Source organism: Artemia franciscana, chromosome 18 (assembly GCF_032884065.1).
Source record: "Artemia franciscana chromosome 18, ASM3288406v1, whole genome shotgun sequence".
In the NCBI taxonomy this organism is placed as follows: domain Eukaryota; kingdom Metazoa; phylum Arthropoda; class Branchiopoda; order Anostraca; family Artemiidae; genus Artemia; species Artemia franciscana.
Window position 1 is genome coordinate 3,203,770 of NC_088880.1, and position 15,036 is coordinate 3,218,805.

Consider the following 15,036-nt stretch of genomic DNA (forward strand, 5'->3'; position numbering starts at 1 on the left):
TTAAGAACCTGATCTACATCTACAACAAAAAACAAAAAGAACAAAAGAGAAGACAAGAAAAGACAAAAAACAAGGACCATGATTATTACGGCTGGATCGTATTTGATTTTTAACAAACCATGATGACGACCAAGAAAAAAAAAATAAAAATAATATATATATTTTCTCTACAAAGTAGTATGTCACCCAAACTAACAGCAAAAACCATCACTTATCTCGGCAAAATCCCATCAAAAAAAAAAATAAATAAAAACTTTCAACTGTTGTCACTTAAAAGGAATAATAGTCATTAAAAATAAGCATTATAATCGTCACTGTAGTTTGCTGATAACTGTTAAGCGTCATGATGGTCATCGTATTTGACCCACTTTTAAGAGTTCAGGTGACATACTTCTAACCATAGATCTGCTCCCTTTCATTTGATCCTGGAGGACTCACATTTTCCAGCTTCGCGCAGACCCTTAGCTTTAGCAAGAAGGCCGTTCCTGACATCGTTAAGTTTGGGAGGAAGATCAGACACACCGCGAACTCCGGGACCTTTAAGCTTCCCCACATTACGCATAATTGATTTCACATCTCTGTCACTGCTAAGGGAAAGAAAATCTGGGTTTAACGTCTCAGTTTTCGATGAGTCTCGACTAGTGGTAATGTTATTGCTTGTTTTATACCCCAGTCTAAACAAATTGTCAATGGTAATAGGGCTAGAAGTGCCCAAAGTATCACTGATCCATGATTTCATGTTAGATTCCAGGGTTTAGTCACCTTTTTCATTTCGTAGACAATGAATGATGAAGTTCTATCTTCTGCTTTCTAAATCAATTAGCAATAATTCTTTCGACAGTAATTCACTGGAAGGCTTATGAGCGCTTAGTTGACTGTCGAATTCACGAATCCTTTTTGCCACGTTCTATTCCATCCGATTTTATGACTTCATCAGCTTTCAAACTCACAAACTTCAGTGACAATTCGTTTGAGTTTGCCAAAATTATATCAAGTTTATCAAGTTTCATCAGCTTGGCATTAATGCTAACTTCGAAGTCCTCAAAATCCTTTTTGCTGACGCTCGCCATCATTAAATGAATCAATAATTGCGATCTAGTTAGAATTACGTTAGATCATTCCTTGTGATCAACAATAATCTTAAGCGAAAACAGGTTTTGCAAGGTTAGATACTAACACCTAGAATGACCAGCCAGAGAATGACAATTGTCTTACTGTATTAATGATTATATCCAAAAAAAAGGTGTTTGCAGTATAAGCTCTCAAACATAGTCGCTAACAGCGTCAATTATGGGCACAAGTAGTTTTAGTCACAAGTTGTTGTAGTTACTCCCTTATTTAGTGCACCTGTCATTTTAACGATATATAACATTAGTCCAGTTCTGTTAAGAAAAAAAATCACGTAATTCTCACTTATTTCTAAATAATAAACTCTATAAGTAAAAAGGGCAAATTCCATAAATTAAAGTCCTATCCTAGGAGCTGCGGGGGCGGGGCTCATTTCATCCCCGGAAAAATTGTGACTGAACCTTTCAACTATTCTGAACAAAAAAGCTATATCACAATTTTGGTAAGTATTGGGAGCTTGGATCTTAAAAGGTTCAAGACATGGGGTAGATTAATCTCCAATCACTTTTCAATAGCCTTCTTAACATCCTGCTTTGAAATTTTCATAATACCCTCGATGGTCACGGAGATGTTGCAGATTTGCCTTTTTGATACCCTTTGCAACATGCCCTTTGGAAACATATAGTATTTTTTTTTTATAATTGGTTTGATTTAATACTTCTGTCAGATTTCCCTAGATTCTCACCTTCACAGTCTTAGTCTTTTCAGACTCATCCAGGGTCAAAACTCACCCCCTTTACTAATAATAAGCCCTATATGTGAGCAGTGGGATCCCTACATAACTTGAAACTTTCTCCGTAAGGTCTGTGTTGGGTCTTGTTATCCCAAGTGGTATAGTTATCAATATTTTGAAAAAATGGTCATCCCAAAATGTTGATCAGTTTTGAGGGGGATATAAAAAGAGGAGAGGACAGGTGAGCTGGTTGCCGTCCGAACCCTTTTTAAAATTTCCTCTCAAATGCCCTGAAATTTTCAACTTAATACCTTTAGATATTCATGTGCTATTGCTTATCTGCCTTCTTGACAACCAGCGTGGACTTTGTTTGTTTTACTTTTGTTCAACATCCGCATAACATTTCCTGACATTTTTAGCTTTAACATCCAACAGCTTTATGGAGACCCAGGATCAACAACCCTTCCTAAAAGCAGCCCTGTGTTCAAAAAAGGGCAATTTTTATTACTAGAAGCCCTAGCCCCAGGGTATATGGGAATCATATCATCCCCAGGGGCAAAACTTTTTCATTTTTAGCCTATTTTGAAAAAATCGCAATAAAAAATTTGGTAAGATATCTTTTGGAAAAAGGCCTGGGGTGAGGGCTGATTGCCCTCCATTCTCTCTTGACCCTTAAAAGGACACTAGAACTTCTATATTCCAATCAAATAAGTCCTATCCAAGGAATCTAAAACCAGCCCTCTCATACGAAGTGGTTCCGGGGAAAAATAACAATAAAGATGTTATACGTTGAAGCCTTGTTGCACTCTACCATAGGCAATATTTCAATTTTTAGACTGAAATCCATCTTTGTTTGCAAGAACTTGACTTTGGATTTTTGGTATTTTACCGCAATTTCGGGCAAATATGGCTGTTAGCCTTAAAAAGTAAAGGCTCATCTTTCTCAGAAAAAATGGTGGAACTGTCACTGCAACTCTTCCCTTGTGAAAAAAAAAATCGAGTTTGTTCTGATCGGAAAATTTTGTCTCACTTTACAAATGAGGAAAATAAAATAATAAAATTCCAATACGCTTTTGCAAGAACACAACTTCAAAATCCCGTAGCTGAATTTTCTTCGCCCCATAGTGGATTTTTCAAACCGGATCACAGAAATGTATTTTTATTTATTTAACAGTTAGTCGGACGAAGGAAAATCAAGGTGATATAGCTTGCAGCTTGCTAGAGGCCTGGTTTTTTTGAATACCGGAATCCGATCATTAACGTAAATCAGAAATAAAATGGGGCCAAAAATATATCCCTGAGAGACACCATAGTCTACCTTAGAACGTCTCCGGAAACGCAGATCTATTGATATAAGCCTACCAGAAAGATATGATTCAAGAAGAAGTATTTGATCAGACAGTTCGTGGTAACGAACTGTAGTAAGGAGTGACCCGGCTCAATAGTAAACGAAACTCATAGAATCTTAACGGCAATCACACCATCGCATTCGGCGTAACCCTATAGCAAAATTTTCAAGCTCCTATCAACAAAAATGTGGAATTTCGTATTTTTTGCCAGAAGACAAATCACAGGTGCGTGTTTATTTTTTTTTCTTTTTTTTCTTTTCCCCATTGGTCATCGTATCGACCAAGTGGTCCTAGAATGTCGCTTGAGGGCTCATTCTAACGGAAATGAAAAGTTCTAGTGCCCTTTTTAAGTAACCAAAAAATTGGAGGGCACCTAGGCCCCCTCCCACACTAATTTTTTCTCCAAAGCCAACGGATCAAAATTGTGAGATAGCCATTGTGTTCCACATAGTCAAAAACCATAATAACTATGTCTTTGGGAATGACTTACTCCCCCACAGTCCCTGGAGGAGGGGCCGCAAATTACAAACTTTGAAAAGTGTTTACATATACTAATGGCTATTGGGAAGTGTACAGACGTTTTCAGGGAGCTTTTTTTGGTTTTGGGGGTGGGGCTGAGGGGATGGGGCTATGTGGGAGGATATTTCCTTGGAGAAATATGTCATGGGGGAAGAGAAATTCAATGAAAAGGGCGCTGGATTTTCTAAACTACTATAAGAAAAACAATGAAAAAATAAACATGAAACAGTTTTTTCAATTGAAAGTAAGGAGTAGCATTGAACCTTAAAACGAACAGAGATTATTACGCATATGAGGGGTTCTAAAAATACTTTAGCTTAAAGAGCGAGATATTTAGGAGAAGATAAATACCACCCTTTTTATGCTAAAGTATTTTTAGAACATATATATTAGAACATATATTATATACATATACATATATTAGAACATATATTAGTATAAGTTGTCTGTCTGTGGATGTGTGGATGGATGTGTGGATGGATGTGTCAGGTGACGTCACCTGAAAAAACTGGATTAGGTGACGTCAAAACTGAAAAAACTAAAAAAAGGCAAAAACTACAAAAAAAACTAAAAACTAATAAAAAAAATAAAAAAGCTAAAAAACTAAAAAAACTATAAAGGTAAAAACCAATAAAAAACTAAAAAAAAAAACTGAAAAAACTAAAAAAGGCAAAAACTACAAAAAAAAAACTAAAAACTAATAAAAAAAGTAAAAAAGCTAAAAAACTAAAAAAACTAAAAAAACTAAAAAAAGGTAAAAAACTAAAAAAAATAAAAAATAAAAAAAAACTAAAAAAAAGGAAAAAACTGAAAAATAAGCTAAAATAAAGGTAAAAACCAATAAAAAACTAAAAAAAAAAAGGAAAAAACTAATAAATGACGACACTCAAAGAGAAAGCGACCAGGACAAAAAACTAAAAAAAAAGGCAAAAACTACAAAAAAACTAAAAACTAATAAAAAAAATAAAAAAGCTAAAAAACTAAAAAAACTAAAAAAAGGTAAAAAACTAAAAAAACTAAAAACTAAAAAAAAACTAAAAAAGGTAAAAACTAAAAGAACTAAAAAAGAAAAAAATAAATGACGACACTCAAAGAGAAAGCGACCAGGACAAAAGGAATGTTCGATTAGCAATCAACAAAGCACCGGGACACAGGGAGTATAAATGACGACCAGGACACAAGTAAAAAAAAAAATTAACAAAACTAAAAAGAAGGTAAAAACTACAAAAAAACTAAAAAGAAAAAAAAACTAAAAACTAATAAAAAAACTAAAAAATCTAAAAATCTAAATAAACTAAAAAAGAAAAAAAAAGGAAAAAAATAAAGGAGAAAAACAAAACTAAAAAACGAATGTATATACAGACCGGTACACCGGGATACAAATGACGACCGGGACACAGGGAATATAAATAACGACCGGGACACAGGGACACAACTACAACGGGGACACCGGGGGAAACAGGGGGATATAAATGACGACCGGGACAAAAAAACTAAAAAGAAATAAAAACTAAAAACTAATAAAAAAAACTAAAAAATCTAAAAATCTAAATAAGCTAAAAAAGAAAAAAAAAGGAAAAAAATAAAGGAGAAAAACAAAACTAAAAAACGAATGTATATACAGACCGGGACACCGGGATACAAATGATGACCGGGACCCGGGACACAGGGAATATAAATGACGACCGGGACACAGGGACACAACTACAACGGGGACACCGGGGGAAACAGGGGGATAACCTGACAATCTATTTATATGCAAAGACAATGGGACAGCAAAGAATGTTGTATATTCGCAAGTTTTACGTAGTTAAAACCATATATATATATATATATCTATATTCACAGGTGGGACATAGGGACACAACTACAATGGCGCGTAACTATTATGGCGCGTAACGACTTACGCGCGCGGGGGGGCTTGGGGGGGGGCGCGAAGCGCCCCCACCAACTAGTAAAAATATAAGAATATAAAAGTTTGTTACGTAAGTTAATTCTTAAATTACGTATATTTTTTACTAATAGAAACGTTCGTTAAAAATTAAAAGTTATAGTTGCCTTTTTATGTAACCGAAAAATTGGAGGGCAACTGGGCCTCCTTCCCCACCCCTTATTTCTCAAAATCGTCTGATCAAAACTAATAGAAAGCCATTTAGCCAAAAAAGGAATTAGTTTACAAATTTCATTTTAATAATTTATGTGTGGAGAGCCAAAATCAAACATGCATTAATTCAAAAACGTTCAGAAATCAAATAAAAAAAAACTTGTTTTTTTTCAACTGTACGTAAGGAGCGACATTAAAACTTAAAACGAACAGAAATTACTCCTTATAAGAAATGGGTTGTCCCCTGTTCAATGCCTCGCTCTTTACGCTAAAGCTTTTAATTGTTTTAAAAAGTAGAATTGTGGCAAAGAGTCTAACTTTAGAGTAAAGAGCGAGGCGTTGAGGAGGGGACAACCCATTTCATATACGGAGTAATTTCTGTTTGTTTTAAGTTTTAATGTCACTCCTTACTTACAGTTAAAAAAAACTTGTTTTTATGGCACTTGGTATTAACCAAGGAGTGGGGGCCCGTTAATTCTGAAAAAATAGAAAAATTGAAGTATTTTTAACTTACGAACGGTTGATCAGATCTTAATGAAATTTGATCTTTGGAAGGATATCGTGTCTCAGTGCTGTTATTTTAAATCCCGAACAGATCTGGTGACAATGGGGGGGGGGGAAGGTGGGAGGGGGAAACCCAGAATCTTGGAAAACACTTAGAGTGGAGGGACCGGGATGAAACTTGGTGGGACAAATAAGCACAAGTCCTAGATACATAATTGACATAACCGGAACGGATCCGCTCTCTTTGGTGTAGTTGGGGGGGGGGGCTAATTCTGAAAAACTAGAAAAAATGCGGTACTTTTAACTTACGAACAGGTAATCGGATCTCAATGAAATTTGATATTTAGAAGGATATTGTGTCTCATAGCTCTTATTTTATATCCCGACCGGATCTGGTGACATTGGGGGGGAAGTTGGGAGGGGGAAACCTAAAACTTGGAAAACACTTAGAGTGGAGGGATCGGGATGAAACTCGGTGGGAAAAATAAGAAGAAGTCTTAGATACATGATTTACATAAGTGGAACGGATCCGCTCTATTGAGGGGGGGGAGTTAATTCTGAAAAATTAGAAAAAATTACGTATTTTTAACTTACGAAGGAGTGATCGGATGTTCATGAAACTTCATATTTAGAAGTGACTCACATCTCTTATTTTAAAATCGCAACCGGATCCAGCGAAAAGGTGACCAGATCTTAATGAAATTTGATATTTAGAAGGGTCTTGCGCTTTAAAGCTCTTATTTTAAATTCCGACCAGATCCTGTGACATTGGGGGAGTTGGAGGGGGAAACCGAAATTCTTGGAAAACGTGAAAATTGGGGTATTTTTATTTTACGAATAGGTGATCGGATCTTAATGAAATTTGATATTTAAAAGAAATTCATGTCTCAGAGCTCTTATTTCAAATCCCGACCAGATCTTTTGACATTGGGGGAGTTGGAGGGGGAAATCTTGGAAAACACTTGGAGTGGAGGAATCGGGATGAAGCTTGGTGGATAGAATAAGCAAATGTCCTTGATACGTGATTGACGGAACCGTACTGGATTCACTCTCTTTGGTTGAGTTGGGGGGAGGGGGCTCAGTGATTTGGCGAGTTTTGTGCTTCTGGACGTGCTAGGACGATGAAAATTGGTAGGCGTGTCAGGGAGCTGCACAAATTGACTTAGTAAAGTCGTTTTCCCAGATACGACCATCTGGGGGGCTAAAGGGAGAGGAAAAATTAGAAAAAATTAGGTATTTATAACATACGAGTGGGTGATTGGATCTTAATGGATTTTGATATTTGGAAGGACGTCGTGACTCAGAGCTCTTATTTTAAATCCTGACCGACATCAAGCCTCTTATTTCCCTTTTAAATCAATCTGTTGATTCATAGAATTTTGCTAGAGCTCATACCATACGATCTCTTGGCTCATAGCTCTTCTTGCCTCTTCACATATGCCATATGAACTCTTAGCTCTTGTTTTTATTTATTTCATAATGCAATGTGTTAGTTTCAAACGGTTCGTGGTAACCAACTGTAGTAAGGAATGAACCGGCCCAATAGTAATCGAAACTCTAAAGAACGAAATATATACATCAGAAGAATTAAATTTTTATGCTGAATTTAACTGTATAAATTTCCTCAAGCTTGATCTTACCCATCAAAAGTTAAGAGCCTGAGAAATTAATAAGTTACGTATATTGATTACTAATAAAAACGTTCGTAAATAAATTAGAAGTTCTAGTGGCCTTTTTAAGTAGCCAAAAAAATAGACCCCCCCCCCTCTCCCGCCTCATTTTTTCTCAAAATCTTCCAATCAAAACTTTCAGAAAGCCATTTAGCCAAAAAAAAGTAAAATGAATATACAAATTTCGTTATAATTGTTCATGTACGGTGAGCCAAAATCAAAACCTGTATTAATTCAAAAACGTTGAGAAGTTAAATAATAAAAACAAGTATTTTAACCAACATTCTCAAAAATTTCGTTGAAAACATATAGGAGAAAAATTGGAATATAATTAGCAGGATTACTCCGAGAATCACCTTTAGAATGGAAAATGGAAATGGAAATTTGATTTCTTTTTTAAATGGAAAATTAATATGCAAATTAATATACAAATTTTGCAAAAGAAATCAAAAGAGCAGTTATAATAAACCAAATTATCCCACGGCTGATCAGTCAGACAATAAGTTAGTAGACTCAGCTCAGTATCAACAAAGCGAAAAAGGGAGGATTAGATGGCGATGCTATACGCTGCACTTGATCGGTATTTAATATCAGAAAAAAAACAAAAAAATTATCAGAAATATCACTAACCAAAACCGAATTATCTAAGACATCTAGTGACGGAAAAGTATTATTAATAAGAGACACATACGTCTCAGTAACTTGGTCTGGTACGCAAACTAAAGGTGGAGTTCCCGAAGAGAGCCAAAGCCATGAATCAGAGTTCCCTAAGAAAGCCTAGAGAGCCAGCTCCGAAGAGAGCCCGAAGGAATCCAGCAGGTTGAGGTTAAAATCCCTATAGTGATTAGTTCACAGGAATGGTTTTGGACTAAGTCCAAAACCTTCATCCACAATTTTCATAAAAAAGGGAATAGTTCTTCTAGGGGACGGGTAAATTAAAACCACAGTTAAATCCTTATCAGCCTTCTTGATCAGAAAATAACGAAAAAATTATCACGAATATCACTAACCAGCATTGAATTATTTAAGACATCTAGTAACGAGAAAATATGAAAGTAACGACCAAACTAAAGAGCGACCCGGCTCAATAGTAACCAAAACTCCTAAAAATGAAATTTTTATACTAATAGCTGCATCAAAAGAATCACATTTTAATGCTTATTTTAAATATATAAGTTTCATCAAGTTTAGCCTCACCCATCAAAAGTTAGGAGAAAATTTACCTTATTTTAGAAAAAAAGGAGAAACAACCCCTAGAAGTTATAGAACCTTAACGAAAATCACACCATCAGCTGAGTATTAGACAACCCTATTTTAAAACTTTGAAGCTCCTACCTACAAAAATGTAGAATTTTGTATTTTTTGCCAGAAGGCAGACCACGGATGTGTGTTTATTTGTTTGTTTGTTTGTTGTTTTTTTTTTGTTTTTTTTTTTTCAGGGGTGATCGTATCGACCCAGTGGTCCCAAAATCTTGCGAGTGGACTCATTCTAATGAAAATTAGAAGTCCTAGTGCCCTTTTTATGTGACCAATAAAGTTGGAGGCCACCTAGGCCCCCTCTCACGCTAATTATTTTCCCAAAGTCACCAGATCCAAATTCTAACATAGAAATTTTATTCAGTGTTGTCGAAAAACCTTATAAATATGTCTTTGGGTACGACTTACTCCCCCACAGTCCCCTTGGGAGGGGCTACAAGTTACAAACTTTGACCAGTGCTTACATATAGTAACGGTTATTTGGAAGGGCACAGACATTTTCAAGGGAATTTTTAGGTTGGGGTGGGGGGGTTGAGAAGAGAGTGTTATTTTGGGTGAACTTTCCTTGGAGGAATTTGTCATGGGGGAAGAAAATTTTCATGAAGGGAGCGCAGGAATTTCCAGCATTAGTTAAAAAAAAACAATGAAAAAATAAATATGAAAAAGTTTTTTCAACTGAGAGTAGGGAGAAGCATTTAAACTTAAAACGAACAGAAATTATTACACATAAGATGGGCTTACCTCCTCCTAATACCCCGCTCTTCACGCTAAATTATTTTTAGTAATTTCAACTATTTATTCTACAGCTTTTGTGATTCAGGGGTCATTCTGAAGAAACTGGGACAAAATTAAAATTTTAGTGTAAAGAGCGAGGTATTGACGAGGGGTTGAACTCCCTCATATACGTAATACAAACATGAGAGTACAGAAGTTCGTTACGTAAGCTAATTTGTAAGTTACGTATATCTTTTACTAATAAAAACATTCGTAAAAAATTAAAAGTTCTAGTGACCTTTTTAAGTAACCAAAAAATCGGATGGCAAATAGGCCTCCTCCCCCGCTCCTTTTTTCTTAAAATCATTCGATCAAAACTATGAGAAAGCCATTTAGCCAAAAAATAAATTTGCAAATTTCGTTCTAATTATTCATCTGCGGAGAGCCAAAATCAAAACATGCATTGATTCAAAAAGTTCAGAAATTAAATAAAAAAAACAAGTTTTTTTTAACGGAAAGCAAGGAGCGGCATTAAAACTTAAAACGAACAAAAATTTACTTCGTATATGTCGTCATTTAAATTCCCTATGTCCCGGTGTCCCGGTCGTCATTTGTGTCCCGATGTCCCGGTCTGTAATTTCGTCAGTCGACACACAAACATGACGTCACTCGACAGAAACAAAGACAACTTATTTATATATATATATATTTATATATAGATTACTACCTGTTGGGGTGGCGCTTCGCGCCACTCCAACACCTAGTTGGTGGGGGCGCTTCGCGCCCCCCCCCCCGCGCGCGTAAGTCGTAACGCGCCATATTAGTTACGCACCATTGTAGTTTTGTCCCTGTGTCCCACATGTGAATATAGATAAAAGAAAAAAGATTTCTCTTTTCGTTATAGATATATATGTTTTTACCTACGTAAAACTTGCGAATATACAACATTTTTCGATGTCCCAATGTCTGTGCATATAAATAGATTGTCAGGTTTACCAACTCTTGAACATGCAACATAAAATTATCCATGGGAAATTCAATCCATATTCAGATCTATACCTCATTATTCTAATGATTGCCCTTGAGCTTTGTTGATGGTGATTACTAATCGAACATTCCCTGTGTCCCGGTCGTCATTTATATTCCCAGTATCCCGGTCATCATTTGTGTCCCATTCTGTAGTTTCTCTTTGAGCGCCCCGTTCGTCAATTATATTCCCTGTGCTTCTTTGAGTAGTTTTTTACCTTTTTTTTGTTTTTTTAGTTTTTTAACTTTTTAGTTTTTTTAGTAGTTTTTATCCTTTTTTAGTTTTTTTTCTTCTTTTGTATTAATGCTAAAGCCAAGATTCAACCCTGGAGCTTCTCGGACCTAGAACCTGTTTGTGTCCCAGTGTACCAGTCTCTAATTTCTCTTTGAGTGCCCCGTTCGTCATTTATATTCCCTGTGTCCCAGTCGTCATTTATGCCCCGGTGTCCCGGTCTGTAATTTATCTTTGAGTGTCCCGGTCGTCATTTATATCTCCCGGTCGTTATTTGTGTCCCAGTGCCCCAGTCTGTAATTTCTCTTTGAGTTTCCCGGTCATCATTTATATTCCCTGTGTCCCGGCTTTTAGTTTTCTTTTTCTCCTTTATTTTTCAGTTTTTTCCTTTTTTTAGTTTTTTTTCTTTTTCAGTTTTTAGTTTTTTTAGTTTTTTTATTAGTTTTTAGTTTTTTTTCTTTTTAGTTTTTTTTGTAGTTTTTACCTTTTTTGTAGTTCTTTTTAGGTTTTTTCTTTTTTAGTTTTTAGTTTTTTACCTTTTTTTGTTTTGTTTTTTTAGTTTTTTAGCTTTTTAGTTTTTTTAGTATTTTCTTTTTAGTTTTTTTTTTGTAGTTTTTACCTTTTTTAAGTTTTCTTCTTCTTTTGTATTAATGCTAAAGCCAAGGTTCAAACCTGGAGCTTCTCGGACATAGAACCTGTTTGTGTCCCAGTGTCCCAGTCTCTAATTTCTCTTTGAGTGCCCCGTTCGTCATTTATATTCCCTGTGTCCCGGTCGTCATTTGTGTCCCGATGTCCCGGTCTGTAATTTATCTTTGAGTGTTCCGGTCGTCATTTATATCTCCCGGTCGTTATTTGTGTCCCAGTGCCCCAGTATGTAATTTCTCTTTGAGTGTCCCGGTCGTCATTCATATTCCCTGTGTCCCGGCTTTTGGTTTTCTTTTTCTCCTTTATTTTTGATTTTTTTTCTTTATTTAGTTTTTTTTTTCTTCTTCAGTTTTTACTTTTTTTTAGTTTTTTTTTCTTTTTAGTTTTTTTTGTAGTTTTTACCTTTTTTTAGTTTTTTTTATTTTTTTTTAGTTTTTAGTTTTTTACCTTTTTGTTTTTTTTTAGTTTTTTGGCTTTTTTAGTTTTTTTTAGTATTTTCTTTTTAGTTTTTTTGTAGTTTTTACCTTTTTTAGTTTTTCTTCTTTTGTATTATTGCTAAAGCCAACGTTCAAACCTGGAGCCTCTCGGACCTAGAACCTGAAACATAACGCTTTACCAACTCAGCAACTTCGGCTTGAATACATTCGTTTTGAGCAGCTTCCTCGGGTGTTGCCATTGTAGGTTCTTCAGTCATTTTACAATTAGAAATTTCTCTTTCAACGATCTTCTTACAATTAAAAATTTGTCTTTGAACGATATTCTTAAATACCTGTGTCCTGGTCGTCATTTATATTCCCTGTGTCCCGGTTGTCATTTGTGTCCCGGTATCCCAGTCTGTAATTTCTCTTTGAGTGTTTTTTCTTTTTAGTTTTTTTTTTAGTTTTTTACCTTTTTTCTTTTTTCAGTTTTCTTTTTCTTCTTTATTTTTCAGCGTCACTATGAAATACATATCGCCGAACCTTTGTTTTTTAACTAAAATCTGGTAGGCATTGATGACCTTATCCAAGTCAAAATCCCAAATCCAATCATCATCGCTATCATTTTCAGTTTTGATATGTTTTGACTCTCGCTGTCCAGGTGGATTTTCATCTAACTGCGCGGTTTTGCGTTCTTAGCCGCAAGCCTGTTTTCTTGCTGTTCTTGTGATTCCTCAGCACGCTTTCTTTTTTTACTTTCTCTATCAGCCGCAAGTTTATTGGCATAGACTCTTTGAGCAGCTTCCTCGGCTGTTGCCATTGTAGGTTCTTCAGTCATTTTACAATAAACATTTTTCCGTCCACGATCTTCTTATAATTAAAAATTTGTCTTTGAACGATTTTCTTAAATACTTTTAGGCTTCTTTTTTCTCTTTCTCTTTTAGCAGCAAGTCTGGTGTCCCGGTGCTCTTGTGATTCCTCGGCACGCTTTCTTTTTTTACTTTCTCTATCAGGAGCAAGTTTTTTGGCATAGACTCTTTGAGCAGCTTTCTCGGCTGTTGACATTGTAGGTTCTTCAGTCATTTTACAATTAAACATTTTTCCGTGAACGAATGTCTTAAATACCTTTAATGACATCATCGTCATAATGACGACATGACGACCTGATTTCATGACGTCACTCGACACACAGACACACAGACAACTTATTTTTATATATATATATACTAGCTGTTAGGGTGGCGCTTCGCGCCATCCCAACACCTAGTTGGTGGGGGCGCTTCGCCCCCCCCCCAAAGTCCCCCACGCGCGTAAGTCGTTACGTGCCATATTGGTTACGCACCATTGTAGTTGTGTCCCTGTGTCCCACCTGTGAATAAAGATAGATGTATATATATTTTTAACTACATAAAACCTGCGAATATACAACATTCTTGGCTGTCCCATTGTCTGTGCATATAAATAGATTGTCAGGTTTACCGACTCTTGAACATGCAACATATAATTGTCCATGGGAAAAACAATCTGTATGCAGATCTATACCTCATTATTCTAATGATTGCCCTTGAGCTTTGTTGATGGTGATTGCTAATCGAACATTCCCTGTGTCCCCGTCGTCATTTATGTATCCCCCTGTGCTCCCCCGGCGTCCCCGTTGTTGTTGTTTCCCTTTGTCCCGGTCGTCATTTGTGTCCCGATTTCCCGGTCTCTAATTTCGTCAGTCGACAAACATGACGTCAGTCGACACACTAATTCTACATTTTAAAACAGTAAAAAACTTTAGCGTAAAGAGCGGGGCGTTGATTTGGAAAAGCCCCTTTCATATACGGAGTAATTTCTTTTCGTTTTAAGTTTTAATGTCGCTCCTTAATTTCATTTAAAAAACCCTTTTTTTTTATTTAATTTCTGAACCTTTTTGAATCAATGCCTGTTTTGATTTTGGCTCTCCGCAGAGGAATAATTAAAACGAAATTTGTATATTTTTTTTTTGGCTAAATGGCTTTCTCATAATTTTGATCAAATTATTTTGAGAAAAAAGAGCGGGGGAGGAAGCTTAGTTGCACTCCGATTTTCAGTTAATTAAAAAGGCAACTAGAACTTTTAATTTTTTACGAAGCTTTTTATAAGTAAAAGATACACGTAACTTATAAATTAGCTTCCGCAAAGAAATTTTGTATTCTCATGTTTTTATTGCATATATGAGGGGTTCACCCCCTCGTCAGTACCTCGCTCTTTACACTAAAGCTTAAATTTTGTCCCAATTCATTAAGAATGACCCCTGAATCACAAAAGCCGCAGAATAAATAGTTGAAATTACTAAATATACTTTAGCGTAAAGAGCGAGGTTTTAGGAAGAGGTGAGCCCCCCATACGGGTAATAATATATGTTCGTTTTAAGTTTTAATGCTGCTGCTTACTTCCAGCAGAAAAAAAAACTTTTTCACATTTCTTTTTTCTTTTTTTTAAGTAATGCTAGTAAATCCTGCGCTCCCTTCGTCGAAATTCTCTTCCCCCATGACAAATTCCTCGATGGAAAGCTCCCCCAGCATATCTGCCTCTTCTCAACCCCTGCCTCCAACCAAAAAATACTCCTGAAAACGCCTGTAATCTTCCCAATAGCCATTACTACATGTAAGCACTGGTCAAAGTTTTGACCTTGTAACCCCTCCCACGGGGACTGTGGGGTGTAAGTAGTTCCCAAAGACATAGTTACAAGGTTTTTCTACTAAGCTGAATAAAATGGCTATATCAGAATTTTGATCCGTTGACTATGGGAAAATAATTAGCGTGGGAGGGGGC

The 15,036-nt window shown here is 35.9% G+C and overlaps 1 protein-coding gene across 1 annotated transcript in view; it reads right to left on the bottom strand.

Annotated features, from left to right (window-relative positions):
- Nucleotides 1-884: 884 nt before the first annotated feature.
- Nucleotides 885-15,036, bottom strand: part of LOC136038982 (uncharacterized) — a 50,929-nt gene continuing 36,777 nt past the window's right edge. Inside the window, exon 3 of the mRNA XM_065722501.1 lies at nt 885-1,095. Coding sequence (XP_065578573.1) covers nt 885-1,095 — 211 coding nt within the window. The remainder of the gene's footprint in view (nt 1,096-15,036) is intronic.